The following is a 27,556-nucleotide window of genomic DNA, read 5'->3' as shown; positions in this document are numbered from 1 at the left end:
CCTAGCTGACGTTAGGTGACGTGACGTGTGTGATCTTACATGTTGTTTACCTAGCTAGGTTAATTGTTTACCTAGGTAGCTAGCTATATGTCTTAAGCTAAAGTGTACAACACCCATTGAATATGGCCGGTGTCAGTAAACATCTGCAAAAAGGCATGTTTTCATGTTATCCAGAGGTAAACAAATCATTGGCCAGAGCATCAATTGTGCGCTCTGAACTCAAGGAGATGGGTGGAGCTAAAGCTTAAGAGGGTGTGAATGATGCTGAATGGGTGTAGACAAAGAAGAGCTCTCACAAAACACTAAAATACAATTTTCTCAATAGTGAGTTTACAAGTTTATCAACTTTCAAAGCAGAATTACTTTCCCGTTGTTACTCAAATGCAGTGTATGATATTCCATTTTGTAGCTCTGAGTCTCTATTTTTATCCAACGTAAAAAAACATAAATTCAACTTCTGCTACATAGGAGCCAAATCTAGGTGGTGAGTCATATATATACTATAGATAAAGAAAAATCATGGGTTGTGTTTTTAGTGTGTCTTTTTTGGTTTTAAAATCAGTCGGTCTCTTTCAAGCACCATTGCCCTCCAACGTAGGCTACCTCACTATTCTCAATTTCATCTTGTCTTTACATCTGATATTATAGGCCTGTGTGTGCAATTACTTAAGCTATAGTTTCGGTGTAGCCTAATGTACGGCCACATTTCGGATACACTTGTGTCATAGTGGAGACCAATATCTATGTTGTGTTATTAAGCTATATAAGATGATGGTTGTTGATGTGTATGGATACATTTGAATTTTGCGGTAATAGGACCTATAGGCCTACAGTAGCAGTAGGACATTTATTCATATTCTCTCTGGTGCTTTTAGCTTTTGAGTGAGTGAGGGATGATGATTTTGATAGCTGTCTATTGTCAGAATGATTTGACTACCCCCACATGGCGAAAAAGACAACTGCGGGTTTTCAGTGAACATATCTAAATCACAAGGCTCATTTGAATGTCTTGATATGCAGGAACATTTTCTGCGACCAAAGAGTGATCAAATTAAGATCCAACATCTGTATGAAGTAGAAAGTCAACATAAATAAAACATGTTGTTTGTTACATGAGAGCATGTATTCCTGTCATTCCAGTGGATAGGATACAGTAATTCAAGCAGATTTATGTGTATAAAAAGAGTAACCTCATGTAAGAGGGTGTGGGTTTGGAGGTATGGGCTGAAAGCAATATGTCCAGTTGTTTATGTATTTTATATTCAGTTGATGTCTAAGCTGCTTTGCATACACTGTATATATATATATATATATATATATATATATATATATATATATATATATATACACACTCCAGAGCTCCAGAGCTGAAAGGAACAATCTAATAGTCTTTTTGTTTCTCAGTTTCTTAGATATGTATATTCTACATCAGTAACTTTCACAGTCTGTAACTCCCCCTTCTGCATATATGCATGTGAACTTTGTATTGTGTCACATCATGGCATAGTAAGTTATATGTATTCCTTCTCTTCAGAAATCACTGTGCTTGTGGGTATTGCATTGGGTGCTATATCTACTCACCCCTATGTGTTCAAATACACAATGTATACATAGACTCATTCTATGTGTGTATGTACTGTACTGTGTTTAGCTACAGTATGTGCGCTGTAGAGTTAGGGAGAGGGGCCATCGACTTGCAATGAGATGGCATAGGGTTTGAAGAGATGAGAGAGATGTCAAGTGTGTGTGTATGTGCACAACAAATGTGTGTAGACCCAGTTAGGGTGTTGAGAGGTGCTGTCCCACTACAGTGATAGGTGTCAGATATGCCTGTGGAGCTTGGGCAGCTCTGATGAGGAGAGAGCAGGCCGGGGCTCGATGCCTCTGGTCTTCATGAAGCCCAGAAGCTGCTCGGGGATCTCAGCCAGCACGTCTTTGGCCAGCCGGGCCATGCTCAGGACCTGGTTCCCTGACTGGTCCATGTAGTCCCGGAAAGGAACAAACTGTATGGGAGTTGGGGGATGAATTACAACACGGACAGGACACACTACTGTAGTAGGGTTCTGAAAGTATTGAATGTCTGGGAGAATAAACTTCTTGGTCCTACTGGTCATGAACATCAAATACACTGAACAAAGACTAAAGCAACAAATTAAAATTTAATTTGGAGAATCTCAGTTGCATTTCCTTGATTCCTCTGCTGCTTCTCAAACCCCCTTGGATGAGAAGGTCAGACTGCTGACCTTTTCATCCATCCAATGGCTTTTGAGAAGGAGGCGAGGAGAGAGGATGCGAGGAATCAATGATCTGCAATTGAGATACTCACTTGTTGTCTGGCCACAGCCTACCTGCACAATGTCTCTTTCAGCAAAGCGCCCTCTGGAGGACACTCTGACCTCATCTCCATCCAGCTCCTCCATGGCTAGACAGAAACACAACATATGATAAGCTTTTCAGAACTAGCACTCTGGGCAACAGTTGAAGTCAAAACATCTACAGATACTAGAAGGAAAATGTTATGTGCTCCTAGCAGTTATTTAAAATTGGACTAATCACTGCTAAGCACTGTGGACCCATTTATGCTGTAAGTGCTTTTGAAAAGAAAGGTAATTCTAAAAGGCTGACAGAATTCAGCTGGCTTATAGAAAACCTCATTGAGGACTCTTCTCATTGAGTCTGATACTCGGACAACTCAACCCAGACATCAACAAGTATTCATAACTGCACACAATCCTGCCACACTACAGTACACAAACTCTTAGATAGACACATCCACACGAATGCACAGACACACACACACACACACAGGAGTGCAGCAAAAGGAAAATAAACCAGACAACAAGCCTTGAAGCACACATATCAACACACATTTTCAGACATAGCTACTTCTGAAGAGTTTCTCTCCTGAAGTGCCATCAAGCGGTCTGAACTCATGACCTCTGCAATGCCTGACTGACTTCACAGCGTTCGATTGCCTAACCAAGGGGAAAATTCAGCAGAATCGAGCGCAGATGATGCCCAGAGTTACACCTCACTGGGCTGAAACAGAGACTACCCTCCCTCCCTCCCTCTCTCCCCTTAAGGAGTCATTGATCTGAAGAGGGCCTGGATACTTGACACTGCAACACTGACTTTCTAAAGGAACACTCAAAGGAGAAATGCACCGTAAAAATATAATAACAGCTGTGCAGGAGCCACTGTGCTTCTCTATTCTACCTTCAAGGGTGCCACACTCACCATCAAACTTTGCAGGTCCAACCCCTACGATGATGATGGACATGGGGAGAGCAGCTGCCTGTAGGGAAAGAAAGAGGTATTACAGACAAACAGTAGTAGGCTATGCTTGGTTTTCAGACAGCCTCGATAGTGCACTGTCTGCAGATAAGATGGCCCTGCTGAAGGAGGAACTGTACTGTGTACTCCACTCACGTTGACCACAGCCTCCTTGGTCTGCACCATGTCAGAGATAACTCCGTCTGTGATCATCAACAACACAAAGTACTGAGAGCCATCTGTCACATCCTGTGCAGACCTGAGGGAGCACATGCACGCACGCACACGCACACATACACACACACACACAAGAGCATTAACAAGCAGTGTTAGGAGTGTGTGCCGGAGTGAGATTGAGAGTGAGTGAGTTTATATGTGATGGCAAATGTTTACAGCCTCTCACTAGAGAGATACTGTAATTAAGGACCGTTATCCAGCGAGCCAAGACACTTTGACCTCTGGCATTACCCAGTTGGCACCTCTCATCTCAAAATGAGAGGAGCGAACAAAAACAAAAGAGAAAAATGACATTTTTTCCAAATCCCCTTCATTCCAATTTCACCAAGTGAGCCACAGGCACTGTGAGGAATAAAATAAACAACAGAGACAGTCAATACATTCCAGGCCCAATGTGTTATTATGTTAGACAAGCTCCAAGACGCGTCTCACAGTTGTTTGTCTGAGTCGGCAATGTTCTCCCTGGAGTGTCCTTCACCTGGTTTAGGCTCCGAGATTACATTCCTAATAAAGGTAAATAAGATGTTCCACCTGGCTGAGTGTAGCATCGATCCCTGTCTGAGTGAGACCAGAGCTATGACCACTATCCCCCCCTGACCGAGGGATTTACTGATATATCTAAAATCCAGGGGTGTCAGAGACATATAAAGACCTACGGGATGTTAGACAGGTAACAGTGAGCTGTAAGGCTAGTGGGATGACACAGGGGCTAGTACACTTCTCAAATATCAAAATCGGTTGAGAGACGTCTTTTCAACATCTTTTCAACATCTTTTCAACCCAAAATCCATACAGTAGCAGTCAAAAGTTTGGATACACCTACTCATTCAAGGGTTTTCCTTTATTTTTTAAAAACTATTTTCTACATTGTAGAATAATAGTGAAGACATCAACACTATGAAATAACACATATGGAATGATGTAGTAACCCAAAAAGTGTTAAACAAATCATAATATATTTTATATCGGAGATTCTTCAAAGTAGCCACAGTTTTGCACACTCTTGGCATTCTCTCAACCAGCTTCACCTGGAATGCTTGCCCAATGGTCTTGAAGGAGTTCCCACATATGCTGAGCACTTGTTGGCTGCTTTTCCTTCACTCTGCGGTCCAACACATCCCTAATCATCTCAATTGGGTTGAGGTCGGGTGATTGTGGAGGCCAGGTCATCTGATGCAGCACTCCATCACTCCCCTTCTTGGTCAAATAGCCCTTACACAGCCTGGAGGTGTGTTGGTTCATTGTCCTGTTGAAAAACAAATGATTGTCCCCATTAAGTGCAAACCAGATGGGATGGCATATCGCTGCAGAATGCTGTGGTAGCCATGCTGGTTAAATCACTGACTAGTTAAATCTCAAATTTGGACTCATCAGACCAAAGGACAGATATCCACTGGTCTGATGAGTCCATTGCTTGTGTTTCTTGGCCCAAACAAGTCTCTTCTTCTTATTGGTGTCCTTTAGTAGTGGTTTCTTTGCAGCAATTCGACCACAAAGGCCTGATTCACGCAGTCTCCCCTGAACAGTTGATGTGGAGATGTGTCTGTTACTTGAACTCTGTGAAGCATTTATTTGGCATGCAATTTCTGAGGCTGGTAACTCTAATGAACTCTGCAGCAGAGGTAACTCTGGGTCTTCCTTTCCTGTGGCGGTCCTCATGAGAGGCAGTTTCATCATAGCGCTTGATGGTTTTTGCGACTGCACTTGAAGAAACTTTCAAAGTTCTTGAAATGTTCCAGATTGACTGACCGTCATGTCTTAAAGTAATGATGGACTGTCATTTCTCTTTGCTTTATTTGAGCTGTTCTTGCCATAATATGGACTTGGTCTTTTACCAAATAGGGCTATCTTCTGTATACCTCCCCTACCTTGTCAAAACACAACTGATTGGTTCAAACGCAAATTTCACAAATTAACAAGGCACACCAGTTATTTGAAATGCATTCCAAGTGACTACCTCATGAAGCTGGTTGAGAGAATGCCAAGATTGTGCAATGCTGTGATCAAGGCAAAGGGTGGCTACTTTGAAGAATCTGAAATATAAAATATATTTTGATTTGTTTAACACTTTTTTGGTTACTATATGATTCCATATGTGTTTTTTCATAGTTTTGATATCTTCACTATTATTCTACAATGTAGAAAAACCCTTGAATCAGTACTGTAGGTGTGTCCAAACTTTTGACTGGTACAGTATTGTCAACTTCTTGTGCTCATAGGGATGACTGGTTATTATTCAGGTCACTTTACACAGTTGCTAGAATGGCCTTGCTCTCCCCTGTTGCACTGTCCTCTTCCCTTTGCAATCACATGGTCAGTAGACTGAATGCTAAAACCGTTTTTATTCTTAGCCAGTGCTCTCCTGAAATTACAGCCTCCATGATTTGAGTACCACCAAAAACTTCTAAATAACACTCTGGAGAAGACAAATGCTCTCAGCACACATAGAAACATGCATACTACTCAGAGCAGAAGCTACAGAAGAACATCAGTTGTCCGAAAGACACATTCTCCACACACATTCTCCACATGGTGCTGTTGGCGCTCCTACAATGAGCCCCAATAGACTCATACTGTATAAACCCTCCTCCAGACACTCTGGTCCAAGACAATGTAGCACATTATCTATGCAACAGGAGCGTGTGCTCTATGTAAGGTATGAAGCCTGCCTGTACAGGGAATATTAAGAATGAATAATACGTGCGCCAGCCATCTGCTCATAAGAGGGAGAGGATCGCTGGCTTGGGGAGAAAGAGCCTGGCAGAGATAACAGCTTCAAGTACATAGTATAGCCTTGCATGTCAAGGGGCTGTGTGTATGTGTGCGTTCTAATCTAGTACAGGGGTTCCCAAATGTTTTCACTTGAGGCCCCTCTTCCAGCATTGAGGAAAATCCCGTGCTCCTCCCCTGTGCACGCACCACGCCTATTTCTATGGGCACAAGCAATGTTTCTGACACAAACTGTTCACACGCCTCTTGTTGGTGGAGAGAATTTTGCATGTTTAAAGCTTATTGCCTGCAATTCTACATAATTTGTCATGGGTTGCAAATAACATTTAGCAGTTTTCCATGTCTAATGTGTATTCATGTGATATTCGAGTGACAAAAAAATACAACAATATCTAAGGGCAAAAAAAATGGGCTAGTTAATCTGGACATTTCTAACAAGTTATAAATAGCTCTCTAAGGTATGCAATGACCAACATGGCAAAAGGAATTGAGGATGCACTACCCAGTTTCTAAATTTCACCTTGTGCATTCGACTATTACAACTTTCAAGAGAAAGTTTAAAGCCGGCTTGGCTACCTGCCGCCCACTAGATAGTAGTGTTGCACCTTGCATTCAAATCAAGTTCATTCCTGTATTGTCTACTGAGATCCTATTATGAGTATGTAGTGTGTCAGAGGTTTCCAGAGGTCTAGTCCATTGTGGTCTCCTACCGTGCCACCTGGTTGATGACTGGAGAGAAGTTGGTGGGTCCGTAGAGTTGGACCGTTCTGAGGCCCTGGAAGTACGCCTCCAGCACTCCCTCTATCCCCACACAGTTTGGGTTTTCATTGTCACCACTCTGCATGGGACAGGAGGAGATGCATGTCACCATGAAACAGTTGTCAGCCTTAATGTACTTAAAAATATTCAGTTATCAATAACTTTATGGTAAATTGTTTCACTGGTGATCAAAACCTCAACAATCAAACTAACTTTACACATCCACTCCTTTCTACAACAAGGCCCAGGAAAAGTAAGAGCTAAATGTGCAGCGTAATAACAATAAAACGGAAAATTTTTTTTAAAAAAAATATTTTTAAAATAAATATGGGACTTCAATATTAAACAGCCACTGGAGAACCAACCAGCCCAGTGTTCACAGTGCTCATGCGTTGTTTTGTTGTTGTTGTAGTTGTTTGGGAAGTAATGCTGCAGGTAAGAGAGCTCTGTTGGCTTGACAACAGCCACCAGTAGAGCGGAACCTGTGATTGGGGGAGGCTCCTCAGAAGGAAGTGAGGACGCTGGGAGGCCCCCGCATGCCTGGGATATAAGCCGGCTTCTGAGTGCGTGTGGCCAGCTGTGACCACGGTGATGAGACTCGGCCCCTGCACCACACCCCGGTCCTCACTCAGCAGACAGAACGCTGTCACAGCTGCACTGAGACAATGAGTGAGCACGTCTACTGCTGGTGTTTGAGATGTGATGGAGTGATGAGAGAACATCCTGCCATCATACGGACAGACAGACAGCAGACACCCTCAGGGTTGCCCTTGAGATGTTTACTTTTGGAAAATGTGTCAGGAAGGAAATCAGCTTTTTGGTTGGATGAACAGCAACTTTAAAGCAAGGCATACTTTCTCTGATTGATGATCTATTGTCACAATGTCCTTTTCTTCTGAATCTGAATGATCTGAGATAAATCATTTATTTTAGGCAAATGTTTAAGTGGAGGGAAAGTATATGAAGCCAAACAACGGAAAATTACTTGTATGTGTCTGCCAGTTGATTTGCGTGCTTGTTTACTTTTCTCATCATCAGCACATCTCCTCCTCATGGGGGAGAGATTCCCAGAAGTAGCGCTCCACATCCTCAAGCAGATGATCCCCTTCTCTCTCCCCCTCCCTTCCTGATTGAGGGTTGGATTCAAAGTCTCAAATCAAACAGGCTGCATCACCATAGCTTGGTTATTGAAGGTACACACTTGCTTTTTCTTGGACAGCTGTGTGTTTGATATTCAAGTGCTGGGTGAGTCACAGGCTTCTCTAGCTCTCAGAAGGTTCACCAAAGCAAGGTTAACCATGAATAACCGATAACAAGCCTCCCTGCCGACTGGCCTTTTCCACACCAACCAGTAATGTGCAGCATTACACAAAATACTGCTCTAATAGAATGCATTCGGGAAAGTATTCAGACCACTTGAGTTTTTACACATTTTGTTAAGTTACAGCCTTATTCTAAAATGTGTTAAATATACACTACTGTTCAAATGTTTGGGGTCAATTAGAAATATTCCTTGTTATTGAAAGAAAAGCTGTTTTTTTGGCCATTGAAATAACATCAAATTGATCAGAAATACAATGTAGTCATGTTGTAAATTACTATTGTAGCTGGAAATTGACGATTTTTTTATGGAATATGGTTTCAAGCAGACCACAATAGTCCCTGTGCCCAAGGAAGTGAAGGTAACCTGCCTAAATGATTCGTTCCCCGTAGCACTCATGGCTGATCATGGCTCACATCAACAGCATCCTCCCGGATACCCTAGACCCACTCCAATTCGCATACCGCCCCAACAGATCCACAGATGACACAATCTCAATCGCACTCCACACTGCCCTTTCCCACCTGGACAAAAGGAACACCTACGTGAGATTGCTATTCATTGACTACAGCTCAGCGTTCAACACCATAGTGCCATCAAAGCTCATCACTAAGCTAAGGACCTCCCTCTGCAACTGGATCCTGGACTTCCTGACGGGCCGCCCCCAGGTGGTAAGGGTATGCAACAACCCGTCTGCCATGCTGATCCTCAACACTGGGGCCCCTCAGGGGTGTGTACTTAGTCCTTTCCTGTACTCCCTGTTCACCCACGACTGTGTGGCCAAACACGACTCCAACACCATCATTAAGTTTGCTGACGACACAACAGTGGTAGGCCTGATCACCGACAACGATGAGACAGCCTATAGGGAGGAGATCAGAGACCTGGCAGTGTGGTGCCAGGACAATCTCTCCCTCAATGCGAGCAAGACAAAGGAGTTGATCGTGTACTACAGGAAAAGGAGGGCCGAACAGGCCCCCATTAACATCAACGGGGCTGTAGTGGAGCGGGTCGAGAGGTTGAAGTTCCTTGGTGTCCACATCACCAACGAACTATCATGGTCCAAACACACCAAGACAGTTGTGAAAAGGGCACGACAACACCTTTTCCCCTTCAGGAGACTGAAAAGATTTGGCATGGATCCCCAGATCCTCAAAAACTTTTACAGCTGCCCAATCAAGAGCATCCTGACCGGTTGCATCACTGCCTGGTATGGCAACTGCTCGGCATCTGACCGTAAGGCGCTACAGAGGGTAGTGCATGCTGCCCAGCACATCACTGGAGTCAAGCTTCCTGCCACCCAGGACCTATATAATTGGCGGTGTCAGGGGAAAGACCAAAAAATTGTCAGAGACTCCAGTCACCCAAGTCATAGACTGTTTTCTCTGATACCGCACGGAAAGTGGTACCGGAGCGCCAAGTCTAGGACCAAAAGGCTCCTTAACAGCTTGTATCCCATGCCATAAGACTGCTGAACAATTAATCAAATGGCCACCGGACTATTTACATGGACACCCCCCCCCCCATTTTTTGTACACTGCTGCTACTCTCTGTTTATTATCTATGCATAGTCACTTCACCCCTACCTACATGTTCAAGTTACCTTGACTAACATGTACCCCCGCACATCGACTCGGTACCGGTACCCCCTGTATATAGCCTCGTTATTGTTATTTTATTGTGTTACTTTTTCTTATTTTTTACTTTAGTTTATTTGTTAAATTTTGTTTTGAACTTTTCTTGATCTGCACTGTTGATTAAGGTCTTGTAAGTAAGCATTTCACAGTAAGGTCTATACTTGAATTTGGCGCATGTGGCAAATAAAGTTTGTGGCAGACCAAAGATTGGCTCAACCTCAGGCCTGTTAGATTCAGTTGGATGCATTAAGTGATGCAATGTTTCTGTAATTTTTGTTGTTGTTGGTACAACGTGTTGGAAGATTTTGTTCCTCCCACTAGGTCCAATAGCCATCGTTCACCACTGCTGGTCTGATGAGACAGTGGATTGCGCAGCAGTGAGATGGAAGAGTAAATAGGTATTTCATCATCATAGCCTTAGCCGATGGTAAGAGGTAGAATAGACACTGGCTTTAACACGGTTTTAACCAATCAGCATCCAGGATTAGACCCAACCATTGTATAATTGAATTCATAGACTTCACTGTGGTGCTGCTATGGCTAAAGGCCTCTTCTGCCGCAATGCCAGACTCCTTTCAGCACATTCCTAGCCCGTGATTGAGTCCTGCTTTGGCTCTTAGGCCAATCAAGGGCATGATTAGCTGCACAATCAGCCCCAACCCTTTAAAATGCTGCTCTTCTCCTTGAAACGCAGGAGCTGATTTTGAGTTAATAGGGCCCTGGGACAGTGGTCTCTAACTGCATTTGCTCCCACTCCCCCTTTTTTTTGCCTCCCTTCTCTGCCTCTCCCCCACATGAAACACAGATTAACCCACATATTCACACCTAAAGATACTAACACACATACACCTACAACTTTAGTTGTATTAAAGGTACAAATGGGCACAAAATAGAGAAGCACACTATGAGAAAGAATCTGAAATATAGCTGGAGGTTTCTTACTCCAATCTGATACAAAATATGTGTATGCACTTCTGGATTTGGATCTATCAGAGTGTGTCTAGTAGCAGTGTTTGTGTGTGTGTGTGTGTCTTACCAGAGGGAAGGCGTGGGAGATCTTTCCGTCGGGGGGCAGCTTGGCTCCGAAGCCATAGGCTGGGAAAAGCTTGTCACTGTCGTAGTCCTGGATGATCTCCCCCACAGCTTTGAGTGCCATGGCGTAGGCATTCATCTGGTACGGGTTCATGTAGTGGAGGGAAGTGGGCTGAGACGGATTACCTGTCAGAGAGCACAGACAAACACACATAGAGACACAACTGAAATGAATATAAATGAATGTCCACTCACTGCTGATTCCTGTCGTGACCTATTCCACTGTGTTATATAATATGTGCATAAATTTATTTTTGATATGGCCTATGACAGCCCTAAGCTCCAGACTTACCATTAGAAGCAGTGAAGTCGATGGCTACTGTGAAGTTGAGTTGTGTCCTGGTGGGAAGGACATAAAATAAATAAACTTCTGAGAGGACCAAACCTCTTCAACCAGGACATTGATCAATAGTTTATTGAGTAGTTCTATTACTCTGGCCCTGGTCCTATGGGCCAAATTGACTAACTGGTTAGATAGAGTTATTTGCATCACATTCACACTGCTCCATGTCCAAGACCTTTAGTCTGGGGGGGTTCTCAAGCTGTTTATCCACATAACGATGGGCCGAATTAACAGTGGGCTAATTAACATTCAACTCACCCGCCTCGGATGAAATCCACAAACGTATACTCTGACTCCACTTTGAAGGACAGCAGTGTTACCTGATGATCGTAGTGAGGGTGGGGGGATGGGGAGAAGGATAGTATGATAACAATAATTACCCCTATAAATCAATACAATGGTGAAGCTGACAGGCAGATATGAGGAAGGTACTTACCGTGCCAGAGTTGATGTATTTCTTTTTCTTGCCCTTCTTTTTTGCATTTAAAACCTGGTTTGTGGAAAATAAACGAATGGATAAGAAAACGATTACAGCTAATTATTAAAGCAATATGAACTGAAGATACTTGTGGTAAATATTGTGCATAATGTGGATGTCCATATCTATTCAAGGTACAAAAAACTTGACAACTGAAAGGATATGCCTGGTAATAGTAATGAAAATTGAAAACATGAAATTGGAATGGTGGTGGTTGCTAATGGGCCTCAGTAAGTGGGCCTCAGTAAGCCTATGTAGATATTCCATAAAAAAATCTGCTGTTTCCAGCTACAATAGTAATTTACAACATTAACAATGCCTACCCTGTATTTCTGCTAAATTTTATGTTATTTTAATGGACAAAAAAAGTAATTTTCCTTCAAAAACAAGGACATTTCTAAGTGACCTCAAACTTTTGAAAGGTAGTGTATGTACACTGAGTATACAAAACATGAGATAGACTGACTAGGTGAATCCAGGTGAAACTATGATCCCTTATTGATGTCACTTGTTAAATCCACTTCAAACGGTATAGATAAAGTTGAGGAGAGGTTAAAGAAGGATTTAAATCTTTGAGACAATTGTGAATGTTTGCCATTCAGAGCGTGACAAAATACTGTAATTAAGTGCCTTTGAACGGGGTACTCTCAACAGTTTCCTGTGTGTATCAAGAATGGTCTACCAACCAAAGGACATCCATCCAACTTGACACAACTTTGGGAAGCATTGGAATCAACATCAGCCAGCATCCCTGTGGAATGCTTTCGACACCTTCTAATGTTCCTAATGTTTGGTATACTCAGTGTATATGCTTCTGAAAATACACAAACATTTGTGGCTCACCTCATAGACATTAAACTGGTTTTGTCCACGCGAGAAATCTCTGTAACTTGTGGTGAACTCACCGATGAAATCATGGCTGAAGGGAAGAATAGCTGAAGGTCTGACACTTATTCACAAAGCCTTACAGACATTCATGTGTTCATCAAAAATAGCACAAAAAAGTACCTTCCATCTCTGTCCCAGTCATAGACATCCACTTTAACCGTTCTAGTAGGGAAGCGAAAAAACAATTCAAGAAACGTATTTAATTTGTTCAACATGACCTTAGACACAACCACCACAGACCTACTTACTCTAAGGAAAAAGTGTCATGCTGATACATGTCCAAGAGAGGTAGGCTAATATCCTGTCAACAGTACACACTGACTCACAGAGACTCTGTCAGCATCGTTGACATTGATCGATGTGAGATATAGTGTAAAATCCTCTGAGTCAATTCCAATAACACCAGTGCTGGCCCCTGGGACACCACGGCCGACTGCTGGCATTATTCTGAATGCCCCAGGACAGAGTTTGGGAAACCCTGCTGTAGAGGTTCCCCATTGGCTCCCCCCAGACAGTGTCTTTCTCTAACCTGTCATAGTCCCCGTTACACAGGGCCCTCACTGCGATGGTGAAGGGCTGCCAAACAGGGTTCAGGGTGTTCTTAACCACCTCCGTCTTATGACAGATAGTGAACCTGGAACAGAGTAGTAGAGAAAGTTACAGAGAGGAACTCACAACGTACGTACATGTGAAACTAGGAAATATCACAAGCATTGAGAGAATCCCAAGAACATGGGATACTGAGAGCTAGATACTCAGTCCAAAGTACATGACAAACTGTGGTAGAAAATCGAAAACACAGATGGAACTAGACATTGGATGTTCCCTCGGCAGGTACACTCACGTTCCATCTTCGTTACTTCGGTAGAAGACCAGGAAGGGGTCAGACTTCCCAAAAAAGTCCTTCTTGTCCAGCTTGTTGGCACACAGCTGCATGGTAGCAATGTCCTAGAGAGAAACATCAACAGATAACTTTTGGATAGCTTCTCACTGTAGCTCATAATCAACATATTACTGTAGTCTAACCCTAAGGCAGGGTTTTTAAAAAACCTTTCTTACCCGGGGTCCCCCACCCAGGCAAACCTGTGACCCAGGGAGCTCCAACATATGTTCGCACCAAAACATTTGACATCTCGTCTTACCATCAGGTGAATGATAATGGCAATTTGGTAGACCGTTTCATTATTTTGACCTTCCCATTTTGACCTTCCCAAAGTTCATTGGAAGAGGAAGTGTCAAACTTTAACATAGTCTATTAGCTAGAAAGGTATCTTGGCAGTGTATAGAACATTTTCTATTTAAGGTATCTTTACTTTTACTCAAGTATGATATTTGAGAACTTTTTCCACCACTGCCTATTGTATGAATTCCCTTCATTAGCCATAGTTTCTAGTTTAATTTTATTTTATTTCATCTTTATTTAACCAGGTAGGCCAGATGAGAACAAGTTCTCGTTTACAACTGCGACCTGGCCAAGATAAAGCAAAGAAGTGAAACACAAACAACATCACAGAGTTACATATGGAATAAACAAACGTACAGTCAATAACATGATATAAATGTCTATATACAGTGTGTGCAAATGAGGTAAGATTAGGGAGGTAAGGCAATTAATAGGCCGCAGTGGGTAAGTAATTACAAATGAGCAATTAAACACTGGAGTGATAGATGTGCAGAAGATGAATGTGCAAGTAGAGATACTAGGGTGCAAAGGAGAAGAAAAAAAATAACAATATGGGGTTGAGGTAGTTGGATGGGATATTTACAGGTGGTTTATGTACAGATGCAATTATCTGTAAGCTGCTCTGACAGCTGATGCTTAAAGTTAGTGAGTGAGATATGAGTCTCCAGCTTCAGTGAAGAAAGGAGGAATTGGCTTTGGGGGTGACCAGTGAAATATACCTGCTGGAGCGCGTGCTATGGGTGGGTGCTGCTATGGTGACCAGTGAGCTGAGATAAGGTGGGGATTTACCTAGCAAAGACTTATAGATGACCTGGAGCCAGTGGGTTTGGCGACGAATATGAAGCGAGGGCCAGCCAACGAGAGCATACAGGTCGCAGTGGTGGGAAGTATATGGGGCTTTGGTGACAGAACAGATGGCACTGTGATAGGCTGCATCCAATTTGCTGAGTAGAGTGTTGGAGGCTATTTTTTAAATGACATCGCCGAAGTTGAGAATCGGTAGAATAGTCAGTTTTACGAGGGTATGTTTGGCAGCATGAGTGAAGGATGCTTTGTTGCGAAATAGGAAGCCGATTCTTAATTTAATTTTGGATTGGAGATGCTTAATGTGAGTCTGGAAGGAGAGTTTACAGTCTAACCAGACACCTAGGTATTTGTAGTTGTCCACGTATTCTAAGTCAGAACCGTCCAGAGTAGTGATGCTATATGGTTGGGCAGGTGTGGGCAGCGATCGGTTGAAGAGCATGCATTTAGTTTTACTTGCATTTAAGAGCAGTTGGAGGCCACGGAAGGAGAGTTGTAGGCATTGAAGCTCGTCTGGAGGTTAGTTAACACAGTGTCCAAAGAAGGGCCAGAAGTATACAGAATGGTGTCGTCTGCGTAGAGGTGGATCAGAGAATCACCAGCAGCAAGAGTGACATCATTGATGTATACAAATAAAAGAGTCTGCCTGAGAATTAAACCCTGTGGCACCCTCATAGAGTCTGCCAGAGGTCCGGACAACAGGCCCCTCCGATTTAACACACTGAACTCTGTCTGAGAAGTATTTGGTGAACCAGGCATGTGAGAAACCAAGGCTGTTGAGTCTGCTGATAAGAATGTGGTGATTGACAGAGTCGAAAGCCTTGGCCAGGTCGATGAATACAGCTGCACAGTATTGTCTTTTATCGATGTCGGTTATAATATGGTTTAGGACCTTGAGCGTGGCTGAGGTGCACCCATGACCAGATTGCATAGCGGAGAAGGTACGGTGGGATTCAAAATGGTCGGTGATCTGTTTGTTAACTTGGCTTTCAAAGACCTTAGAGAGGCAGGGTAGGATAGATATAGGTCTGTAACAGTTTGGGTCTATAGTGTCTCCCCCTTTGAAGAGGGGGATGACCGTGGCAGCTTTCCAATCTTTGGGCATCTCAGACGATACGAAAGAGAGGTTGAACAGGTTATAATAGGGGTTGCAACAATTGCGGCAGATCATTTTAGAAAGAGAGGGTCCAGATTATCTAGCCCAGCTGATTTGTAGGGGTCCAGATTTTGCAGCTCTTTCAGCACATCAGCTATCTGGATTTGCATGAAGGAGAAATGGGGGAGGCTTGGGCAAGTTGCTGTGGGGCGTGCAGAGCTGTTGACCGGGGTAGGGGTAGCCAGGTGGAAAGCATGGTCAGCCCTAGAAAAATGCTTATTGAAATTCTCAATTATAGTGGATTTATCGGTGGTGACAGTGTTTCCTAGCCTTATTGCAGTGGGCAGCTGGGAGAAGGTGCTCTTATTCTTCATGGACTTAACAGTGTCCCAGAACTTTTTGGAGTCTGTGCTACAGGATGCACATTTCTGTTTGAAAAAGCTAGCTTTTACTGTCCCAACTTCCCCGAAAAGTTGCATATTGCGGGGGCTATTCGATGATAATGCAGTACGCCACAGGATGTTTTTGTGCTAGTCAAGGGCTGTCAGGTCTGGAGTGAAGGGCTATATCTGTTCCTGGTTCTACATTTTTTGAATGGGGCATGCTTATTTAATATGGTGAGGAAAGCTCTTTTAAAGAATAACCAGGCATCCTCTACTGACAGAATGAGGTCAATATCCTACCAGGATACCCGGGCCAGGTCGATTAGAAAGGCCTGCTCGCTGAAGTGTTTTGGGGAGCATTTGACAGTGATGAGGGTTGGTCGTTTGACCGCAGACCCATTACAGATGCAGGCAATGAGGCAGTGATTGCTGAGATCTTGGTTGAAGACAGTAGAGGTGTATTTAGAGTGCAGGTTGGTCAGGATGATATCTATGAGGGTGCCCGTGTTTACGGATTTGGGGTTGTACCTGATAGGTTCATTGATCATTTGTGTGAGATTGAGGGCTTAGATTGTAGGACGGCCGGGGTGTTAAGCATGTCCCAGTTTAAGTCACCTAACATTACGAATTCTGAAGATAGATGGTGGGCAATCAATTCACATATGGTGTCCAGGGCACAGCTGGGGGCTGAGGGGGATTTTTCAAAGTAGAAGCTCGAATTGTTTGGGCACAGACCTGGATAGTATGACAGAACTCCCCAGGCTATCTCTGCAGTAGATTTCAACTCTGCCCCCTTTGGCAAATCTATTGTCACGACTTCCGCCGAAGTCGGCCCTTCTCCTTGTTCGGGCGGCGTTCGGCGGTCGACGTCACCGGCTTTCTAGACATCGCCGCTCCATTTTTCATTTATCCATTTGTTGTCTTGTTCCCTGTTGTCTTGTCTTTAATCCTCCGTTCCCCCTCATGTCTTGTGTGTGAGATTGTTTTGTGTTACGTGTCTATGTTGACGCGCTTTACTGGTATGTGTTTATTCCGTGTTTTATTTCACGAGGTATGTTATTGTGTTTATACAATATTGTTGTGACTGTTTGCGCGTTTGCACTTTTGCATTGGCTGGAGGTTTCGACGCAGTGGTGTCCGTCTGTTGGTTTCTCCTGCCTAAATAAAGTGTGTGCCTGTTGACAACTCTCTGCTCTCCTGCTCTCCTGACTCCGCTCCCAGTACGCACGCCATTGACATCTATCTTGTCGGAAAATGTTATAGTTAGGGATGGGAATTTCGGGATTTTTGGTGGCCTTCCTAAGCCAGGATTCAGACACGGCTAGGACAGAGTGGCAGAGTGTGTTAAAGCAGTAACAAAAAATAACTTAGGGAGGAGGCTTTTAATGTTAACATGCATGAAACCAAGGCTTTTACGGATACAGAAGTCAACAAATGAGAGCGCCTGGGGAATGGGAGTGGAGCTAGGCGCTGCAGGGCCTGGATTAACATCTACATCGCCAGAGGAACAGAGGAGGAGTAGGATAAGGGTACGGCTAAAGGCTATAAGAACTGGTCGTCTAGTGCGTTTGGAACAGAGAGTAAAAGGAGCAGGTTTCTGGGTGCGGAAGAATAGATTCATGGCATAATGTACAAACAAGGGTATGGTAGGATGTGAGTACAGTGGAGGTAAACCTAGGCACTGAGTGACGATGAGAGAGGTTTAATCTCTAGAGACACCATTTAAACCAGGTGAGGTCACCCCATGTGCGGGAGGTGGAACAAAAGGGCTAGCTGAGGCATATTGAGCAACACACAGACATCTTTCCTATCCGTAGCCTACGATTGTGCTACATCGTTGTTCAGATGTGAAATTCCACATATTTTATTTTACCTTTATTTAACTAGGCAAGTCAGTTAAGAACAAATTCTTATTTTCAATGACAGCCTAGGAACAGTGGGTTAACTGCCAGTTCAGGGGCAGAACGACAGATTTGTACCTTCAGATTTGTACCTTCAAATGGGGGTTTGAACTAGCCCAACGCTCTAACCACTACGCTACCCTGCTGCCCCAAATGTTGTGTACATGTTGTGTACTGTTCTCCACACCTCAATACAAGTGTAAGACAATTGGGTTTGGTAGTTTCAACTGACCTCACTGTAAGACTATGTGACTGAATATCAACAGGGGTGAAAGGATAACTTAGTTCCCATTCTATTACTATCAAATTCAAGCCAGCATGCCCTTTACCCCAATGCTTTGCCAATTTAGCCATTTCAAATGGTAAATTGTACAATTTAACATCTGGTAAAGCCAATCCTCCTACATCACTTGGTGAGCACACCTTCTTCATATTAATCCTGGGTTTTTTCCTGTCCCACAAAAAGTATTATAGCCTCGTTATTGTTATTTTATTGTGTTACTTTTTATTATTTTTTACTTTAGTTTATTTGTTAAATATTTGTTTAACTCTTCTTGAACTGCACTGTTGGTTAAGGGCTTGTAAGTAAGCATTTCACGGTAAGGTCTACACTGTTGGTTAAGGGCTTGTAAGTAAGCATTTCACGGTAAGGTCTACACTGTTGGTTAAGGGCTTGTAAGTAAGCATTTCACGGTAAGGTCTACACTGTTGGTTAAGGGCTTGTAAGTAAGCATTTCACGGTAAGGTCTACACTGTTGGTTAAGGGCTTGTAAGTAAGCATTTCACGGTAAGGTCTACACTGTTGGTTAAGGGCTTGTAAGTAAACATTTCACGGTAAGGTCTACACTTGTTGAATTTGGCGCATGTGACAAATAAAGTTTTATTTTATTTTATTTGTTTGTGGCAGACCAAAGTGTGGCTCAACCTCAGGCCTGTTAGATTCAGTTGGACGCATTAAGTGATGCAATGTTTCTGTAATTTTTGTTGTTGTTGCTACAACGTGTTGGAAGATTTTGTTTCTCCCACTAGGTCCAATAGCCATCGTTCACCACTGTTACTATAGGACACTGGAGATCGAATTTCAATATTGAAACAATGTTGCAAATATCAGAGATACAGTACAGACAGCAAAGTTGACACAGATATCTGCTGTTGAAAACCAAATGCTAGTGACAACCAAATGCTAGTCTTAAAGAATGAGGATATCATGTCTAGATGCATTTTTACAGTTTACAGTAACGATTGCCCGGCTGGTCTGATGAGACAGTGGATTGCGCAGGGAGATGGAAGAGTAAATAGGTATTTCGCCGTCATAGTCTTAGCCGATGGCAAGATGTGGAATAGACACTGGCTGGAACGCGGTTCTAACCAATCAGCATCCAGGATTAGACCCAGCCGTTGTATAATTGAATTCATAGACACCACTGTGGTGCTGCTATGGCTAAAAACCTTTTCTGCTGCAGTGCCAGACTCCTTCCAGCACATTCCTAGCCCGTGATTGAGTCCTGCTTTGGCTCTTAGGCCAATCAAGGGCATGATTGGCTGCACAATCAGCCCCAACCCTTTGAAATGCTGCTCTTCTCCTTGAAACGCAGGAGCTGATTTTGAGTTAATAGGGCCCTGGGACAGTGGTCTCTAACCGCATTTGCTCCCACTTTCCTTTTTTTTGCCTCCCTTCTCTGCCTTTCCCCCACATGAAACACAGATTAGCCACATATTCACACCTAAAGATACTAACACACATACACCTACTACTGTAGTTGTATTAAAGGTACAAATGGGCACAAAATGGAGAAGCACACAAAAAAAGTATTATTATTATGTCATATAGTTTTTTAAAAACTGTCTGGAATATTCATAGGTAACATTGCAGAGATATAATTAAATTCTGGGACCACAACCATTTTAATCACGTTGATCTTTCCCCATAAAGAAAGTTCTCTCTTCCCATTTTTCTATATTGGTCTTAATCTTGACTAGCAGTGGCTCAAAATTTAGTCCCATCACTTCCTCCAAATTCCTCCAAAAGCCAAATCCTTCATCCCAGTAGGAACCCATTTGACGCTAAATGGGGTAACATTTCCAGAGTAACATATGGCATTAATTGACATTGCTTTCGACTTATCCCAATTAATTTTGTAGCTTGACAAACTAGAATATGATTCAATACCAGTAAGAGGATCAGAGACCAGCAGTAGAATATCGTCTGCATACACATAAGCAGCTTGTGTTTTTTTCCTCCTCCATGGACACCCCCAGTTTCTGTATCTGTACTTATCATTGTCGCAAGAGGCTCTATAACTATGGTAAACAGGAGAGGGGAAAGAAAGCAACCCAACCTTGTGCCTCTAGAAAGACTTTTAAAAAAGGACACATAATTTCATTTGTAAGAACTGTTGCTTTAGGATTTAAATAAAGGACCCTTATCCCTTTACAAAAGAAAAGCCCACTCTACCCTATCAAATGCCTTCTCAGCAGCTAAGGAGACAGCAACGGTAGGAACTATATTTGAGTGGTTTAACCACATGAGGTGTAAGAGCCTACCTGTTCATAATAAATCCTACTTGGTCACTATGTATGATCTTAGGTAGTGCCTTCTCTAAGCGTATTGCAAGGGTCTTAGTAAGAATCTTTACAATCCACATTAAGAAGGCCATCCAGACCAGGTGACTTCCCTGCTTTCAAAAATAAAATGGTGGCTCTAACTTCCTGTTCTTTTATAGTACAGTCTAGGTCCTCTACTTTGCTATCTGATAATCTAGGTAATTCTATACCAGATAGAAAAGTATCCATATCTATGGGGCTCGCTGAACAGGACTGTACTGTATATAAATATTCAAAAAACATTGAAACATTGTTTCTCTTTTTGGATGAGGTCACCATCTTATTGCCCTTCTTAAATGCTGGGATTACGTTAGAAGTGTTCTGCATTTTTAGTTGTCTTGCTAGTAGCCGGCCTGTCTTCTCACCTTCCTCATAAAAACTGGTTCTAAAGCCTAAACAGTGCATATTCTCTCCTTTTGTTATACATTTTGTGCAACTGACATTTCAGTTTGCAGGCAGTTTGAAACGTGCTATCTGTGCAATGTATTGCCAAATCCCTTTCCAATACACATTTCTCTGTTTCTAATCTTTTTACTGCTTCAGCCCCTTACCTCATCTTTTTGGATGCATATGCTATTCATTTCCCTCTAATATGATTTAGAGGTTTCCCAAACCCTTTCAGGTGAGCCTACGTTGATCTCAAAAAAGGATCTAAGATCATGTGCTAGTGATTGGCTAAATATCTAATCTTGCAATGGTGTTGAGTCTAAATCTACCCTTCCTTACATTTTCAGAGTTTATAGCAACATGTAACTCCACTATAGCATGATCTGTGAGGGAGATGGGCCCAAACTTGCAATCAATCACATTATTAAACATGAAATTAGATACCAAGAATACATCTATTCTGGAGTGTGTCTTATGACAGTGGGAGAAAAAAAAAGTATATTCTCTATCATTAGGATGGACTAATCTCCATATGTCTGTAAGGCCAATATCTTCTGCTAGCATATGTATTGCAAGTCTATCTTTTGGCATGGAGTTACCTGTACATTCTATCAATCACATTGTCCATCACTTGGTTGATGTCTCCAGGAAGGATGATCTGCCCCTCCATATTTCCCAGCATAACATTGACCTCATGAAAAAAATGTGGTTCCTCCTTGTTGGGAGCATATATATTGCATAACACTACCTTAATCCCATTTATAAGAGCCTCAATGAAGATAAGCCTGTCAGACTCATCAGAGTGTTGCTTCAAAATTACAAAATGAAGTATTTTCATTATCAGAATAATCACCCAATTTTGTTTGGAATTAAATGAGCTATGATAAACTTCTGCAACCTAGCCTCCTCCAAATTTCAGTGCCTCTATCTGTTAAATGTGATTCCTGTATGAACATAATATCTGCCTGTTTTGATTATAAATATGTCAAAATCTTTTTTCTCTTCACTTGGTTACCACAACCATTTACAGTATTTTCCAAGTATCCATATTTGCTCTGAGAAGTTATAGCCTGTGAGCATGATGTGCCCCTTTTAACACGTTACAACAGCTCCTGCTGTAGAAAAAACCCACTGTAAATAAACATGGAAAACCAATCCCCAAATAAAACAAAGCAACATAACGTCGCTTCTCGATTAATCAATCATCACAGAACTGTCTTTGATGCTGCATAAGATAACCTGCAGTCTCAACTAAACATGTTTTTTTATTTAACTAGGCAAGTCAGTTAAGAACAAATTCCTATTTTACAATGACGGCCTACCCCAGCCAAACCCAGACAACGCTGGGCCAATTGTGCGCCGTCATATGGGACTCCAGATCACAGCCGGTTGTGATATACCCCGGGATCAAACCAGGGTCTGTTGTGATGCCTCTAGCACTGAGATGCAGTGCCTTAGACTGCTGCGCTACTCGGGAGCCCTTTTGGTCAGTGAGGTGGTCCGTGAGGTGCATGAAAGGCTAAATTAGCAACACTCCACAGAGTCCCTCAAACAAATAGGCTACCGTCATTTGTATTGTAAACAGCCTAGAATTCAACTTGTACTTTACCTTGTCTCGTTTTCTGAATCTAGGCTAAACACCTTGCTCTCGCAATAAACTTTCTGCCTCCATGTTGTCCTTGAAAATAATTTTCTTTCCCTTCCAAGTATAGAGCAGGGTCGCCGAGAAAAAGCTGGATATGTTGTGGAATCGTGTCGAAGAACTTGAGAGCAGAAGTAGGAGAAATACGGGGAAATTAGTTCATCTGAAAGAGGGGAGTGAGACTGTGGACTAATCTTGTGTGTGCGCAGAAAATCATCGCAGGCATGAATTTGAAATTTAACGAACCCATCGCAGTTTAACCATGCCTGGCGGGAATGGGCCCCCGATAACGGTTCTCACCCGATTCCTACAATCTACAGCCCGCGACAAGGTACTTAACTTCTTCGATATAGGGGGCGCTCTTTTAATTTTTGGATAAAAAAACATTCCCGTTTTAAACAAGATATTTTGTCACGAAAAGATGCTCGACTATGCATATAATTGACAGCTTTGGAAAGAAAACACTCTGACGTTTCCAAATCTGCAAAGATATTATCTGTGAGTGCCACAGAACTGATGCTACAGGCGAAACCAAGATGAAATTTCAAACAGGAAATGCCCCAGATTTTGAATGCGCTTTGTTCCAATGTCTCCTTATATGGCTGTGAATGTGCAAGGAATGAGCCTACACTTTCTGTCGTTTCCCCAAGGTGTCTGCAGCATTGTGACGTATTTGTAGGCATATCATTGGAAGATTGACCATAAGAGACTACATTTAGCAGGTGCTTGGTTGGTGTCCTCCGTTGCAATTATTGCGTAATCTCCAGCTGCGTGTATTTTACCATTTGCTTCAGAGGAGAAACCAAACTGCCACGAATGACTTATCATCGAATAGATATGTGAAAAACATTGATTCTAAACAACGTTTGCCATGTTTCTGTCGATATTATGGAGTTAATTTGGAAAAAAGTTTGGCGTTGTAATGACTGAATTTTCGGGGTTTTTTCTTAGCCAAATGTGATGAACAAAATGGAGCGATTTCTCCTACACAAATAATATTTTTGGAAAAACTGAACATTTGCTATCTAACTGAGAGTCTCCTCATTGAAAACATCCGAAGTTCTTCAAAGGTAAATGATTTTATTTGAATGCTTTTCTTGTTTTTGTGAAAATGTTGCCTGCTGAATGCTAGGCTTAATGCTATGCTAGCTATCAATACCCTTACACAAATGCTTGTGTAGCTATGGTTGGAAAGCATATTTTGAAAATCTGAGATGACAGTGTTGTTAACAAAAGGCTAAGCTTTGTGAGCCAATATATTTATTTCATTTCATTTGCGATTTTCATGAATAGTTAACGTTGCGTTACGGTAATGAGCTTGAGGCTATAATTACGCTCCCGGATACGGGATTGCTCGACGCAACAGGTTAAAGCGGCGAAAGAAAAGGGTGGCTTTCCGTGGGAAGGCCGCCAGCTGTCTTTTTTCCCGGCCCTTTCCAGGAACTGGCAATGAAGAGGAAGAAGTTTGCAACGGCGAGGAAACAACTACACGAGAAGAACATCAGGCACACACTGCTACTCTGCCCCATCCATCCTCTCTTGTATCGCATCAACTTTTTCCTTTAGCTCGGTAGTTTTCATCGTGGCGACATCGGATGCAACACCCAAAAAAGTCGTATTCAATCTTTCCCATTTGCTCAAATAGATCCTTTTGATTTACCGATTTCTCTGGGGTTATGTGTTTATCCATGTCTTGGTGGGGGTTTCGGGTGGACTTCCTGTTTATTTGCTAGTTGATGTGGCCTTGAATACTGCGTGTTAGGCCCGAATAGGTTTTTAGCGTGTATTGACACTTTAGCGAGATGTTTCAAAATGTAAATTATCTTTATATTATACTGTACTTCAAGTCAGTATATGAAGTGTATATCGTTGAGTTTCAATATTTACATGTGGGCATTTGTAGCTCGCTAAAATGCTGCCATCTTTTTTGGTAATCACACCTGACTCCAACACACCTGACTCTATATTGAAAGATATCATGAGGAACTTCATAAGTGTTGCTAATGCTCTCCACTTTCTGGAGGACCGAGTTTTGAAATCATTGTAATGCTCGGTGGAAACAGAGTATGATATCTAAGGAGATGGAAAAAATTCTGTCGTTTGTTTGAAAATAATTTGGAGGGAGTTGAAAAGAGAACATGTTGTATAAAACACCAGTCTCCGAGATTATATCTAAACTAAGGGCAACCATGGCATCCATGACAGAGAGGGAGAAGTGTTCATTCATGTATACGTACGGGTAAGAGAGTCTAACAAGCTACATTTTCAGATGTTATACATTTATACATGCTAGCTTGCGACTCTACGTCTTACAGGATCGCGCACACCAGCCAAGCACACGCACTGTCGTGGATGCAAGGTCTGATCACTTTTGACACCAATGTAATGAAACAGGCAGGGAGCAGGTCTCGAACCCTCAACCTTCTAGCCCGAAGTCCAGCGCACTATCGACTGTGCCGCAAAAGTATGCTCAAGTGGCAGAGTCGATATTTGCGCTTATAAACCCAATACTGTTAGCTAGCTAGCTAACATTAGCTGGCTGGCTCGCTAGCTAACGTTACGTGAATGATCTGTGTAGTAATATTATTCATATCTCAGAGCCATTTGCATTGCTAGTTATAGCCTAATGTTAGCTAGGTAGCTAAAATTTAACCTAGCTAGTTTGTTAGCTTTAGCTACCAGCATATTCATGCAGGGTAGTAATGTTATGAGTTGGGTTTATGGTTCATTGTTTAGCTAGCTAGCTACATTTCAAAACAAAAGACACCATTATGCAAGTAACCATTTCACTGAACCGTTTACACCTTCTATATCCTGTGCATGTGACCAATACACTTTGATTTTTTTTATATAGTGTGCATTTACCAGAGACAGCAATGTGAACAACATGACCTGCACCAAAGTCAAATTAGGATATAACGTTAGACCAATGAGACAGTGTCCAAGTTCTAAAATTCACTGGTAGAATGACCTGCTTTTATTTTGTCACACTCACAACTGTAAGCTATTTTCTGTAATTAGCTTGCCATTATCTTGTAAATAATGATCTTGTTGTGAATATTGTTTTTCTGTAATAATGAATACAAATGAGCTACATTTAAGATGTTGTCAGCTATATGATATGATCATTATTTGAACTGGCTAGCCAGCTAACTAACCAAAACATTGTTTAGAAAGTAGCTTTTAGTTGCCTGGTTTGCTAGATTGACATATCCTAAATACATTTTTAAACGGATGGGTTTATTGGTTTTGAAATCACCAGTTATGCTATTTTGGACCACAGGCTGCTGATGTCATGCAGCCTGTCGTTTTTGTGTTTATACTTTTTCATAACGACAACGACAAGTTTGATGTCGGACAACACTAGAATGTACATGATGTCACTACCAGAACTGTCTACAGACCTGTCGATAGACGTGGCCTCACAGTTGAATCCTTAAAGAGATGGGTGGGGCTAAGGTTTAAGAGGGTGTGAATGATCCTGAATGAGTGTATACAAAGAAGAGCTCTCCAGTAGGTGTACCAAAACATTCAAGGTCCATTTTCTCAAAAGTGGGGTTACAAGTTTATCAACATTCAAAGTAGAATGACTTTCCCATTGTTCCTCAACTGTTGTGTATGATATTACATTTTACCAGTCTTTACTTTTATCCAATGTAAAAAACATACTTTCAAATTTTGCTAAAAGAGACCCAATCCAACCGGTTGGTCACAAATAGTTTTTGGAAATGAAGCCCTTTATCTACTTTCCCAGAGTTGGATGTTCCTGTAGACTTCCAGTCATTGTGCTAACGCTAGTTAGCATTGGCTTGTGAAACTACCTCTAACTTCCTTCATACTCGACGCAGAGACATAAAAATGTTATCCACAATGATATTCTGTTGCAGATAGTGATATTCATAAAATAAGGAATATGCTTCTGGACAGAAGCTCTACAGCCCAACTAATTAACAGGCGCTCCAACATGTGAAGATAGCCGTACAGCATAATAACCACAGAAAACATGTTTAGCTTTAATAGTGACTTCTAGCCAACCCCTTTTACCTCGAGAGGAAATTAAAAAACAACACCGTACAGAATTCATCACATGGAAGCTATTATTCATGGTTTAACAATATGCATGGCTGTTTATGGTCTGTCAGTGGTTGTGCATCTGTTGGTTGGTCCGCTGCTCTGTTTTGGGTAGAAGTACTAGTAGGACAGTTCCCTGTGGAGCCGCCCCGGGACCGAAGCATCATGCATGGAGCCGCTGTAATGAGCTCGTCCTCTCCAGCGCAGTGCAACGCAGGGGCAGACTCAGAGGTGGCTGATAGCAGGAGAGGGGCATCATGGGAAATCTCTTAGCAGCCAGTTCCTCAGTGACAGAGTGGCGAGCTCCGCCCACGCTCATCTGAATTTCACAGCAGTGTCTCTCTCTCCCGCTTGCTCTCTGAGAAAAACCCTCAGTTATTTCTGGGGTAAACAAACATGGAGATGAACTCTCCCTCTCCTTTCTCTCCCAGTCTTGTTTTTGTAAGAAGTGTTGACATGCTGAATGCACTGAGGTGTCTGTTTAAACTACTAGCACACAGCTCAGACACCCATGCATACCCCACAAGAAATACCACCAAAGGTCTCTTCACAATCCCCAAGTCAAGAACAGACTATGGGAGATGCACAGTACTACATAGAGCCATGGCGACATGGTACTCTATTCCACATCAGGTAACTGATGCAAGCAGTAGAATCAGATTTTAAAAAACAGATAAAAATATAACTTATGGAACAGCATGGACTGTGAAGAGACATGCACATGATA

The 27,556-nt window shown here is 42.3% G+C and overlaps 1 protein-coding gene across 1 annotated transcript in view; it reads right to left on the bottom strand.

Annotated features, from left to right (window-relative positions):
- Nucleotides 1-1,385: 1,385 nt before the first annotated feature.
- The window catches only part of cpne5a (copine Va), a 118,387-nt gene continuing 92,216 nt past the window's right edge, over nt 1,386-27,556 (bottom strand). The window contains exons 8-20 of the mRNA XM_031804052.1: nt 13,603-13,706; nt 13,288-13,392; nt 12,879-12,920; nt 12,714-12,789; nt 11,829-11,882; nt 11,651-11,712; nt 11,342-11,388; nt 10,994-11,175; nt 6,951-7,078; nt 3,430-3,532; nt 3,238-3,295; nt 2,349-2,422; nt 1,386-2,003 (exon numbers count right to left, since the gene is read on the bottom strand). Of these exons, the coding sequence (XP_031659912.1) occupies nt 1,821-2,003; nt 2,349-2,422; nt 3,238-3,295; nt 3,430-3,532; nt 6,951-7,078; nt 10,994-11,175; nt 11,342-11,388; nt 11,651-11,712; nt 11,829-11,882; nt 12,714-12,789; nt 12,879-12,920; nt 13,288-13,392; nt 13,603-13,706 (1,218 nt within the window). The 3' untranslated portion in view covers nt 1,386-1,820. The remainder of the gene's footprint in view (nt 2,004-2,348; nt 2,423-3,237; nt 3,296-3,429; nt 3,533-6,950; nt 7,079-10,993; nt 11,176-11,341; nt 11,389-11,650; nt 11,713-11,828; nt 11,883-12,713; nt 12,790-12,878; nt 12,921-13,287; nt 13,393-13,602; nt 13,707-27,556) is intronic.

The sequence above is a fragment of the Oncorhynchus kisutch genome, linkage group LG24 (genome assembly GCF_002021735.2).
Source record: "Oncorhynchus kisutch isolate 150728-3 linkage group LG24, Okis_V2, whole genome shotgun sequence".
In the NCBI taxonomy this organism is placed as follows: Eukaryota; Metazoa; Chordata; class Actinopteri; order Salmoniformes; family Salmonidae; genus Oncorhynchus; species Oncorhynchus kisutch.
The sequence above is the reverse complement of the archived record's forward strand: the minus strand, read 5'-3'. Positions and strand labels throughout refer to the sequence as shown.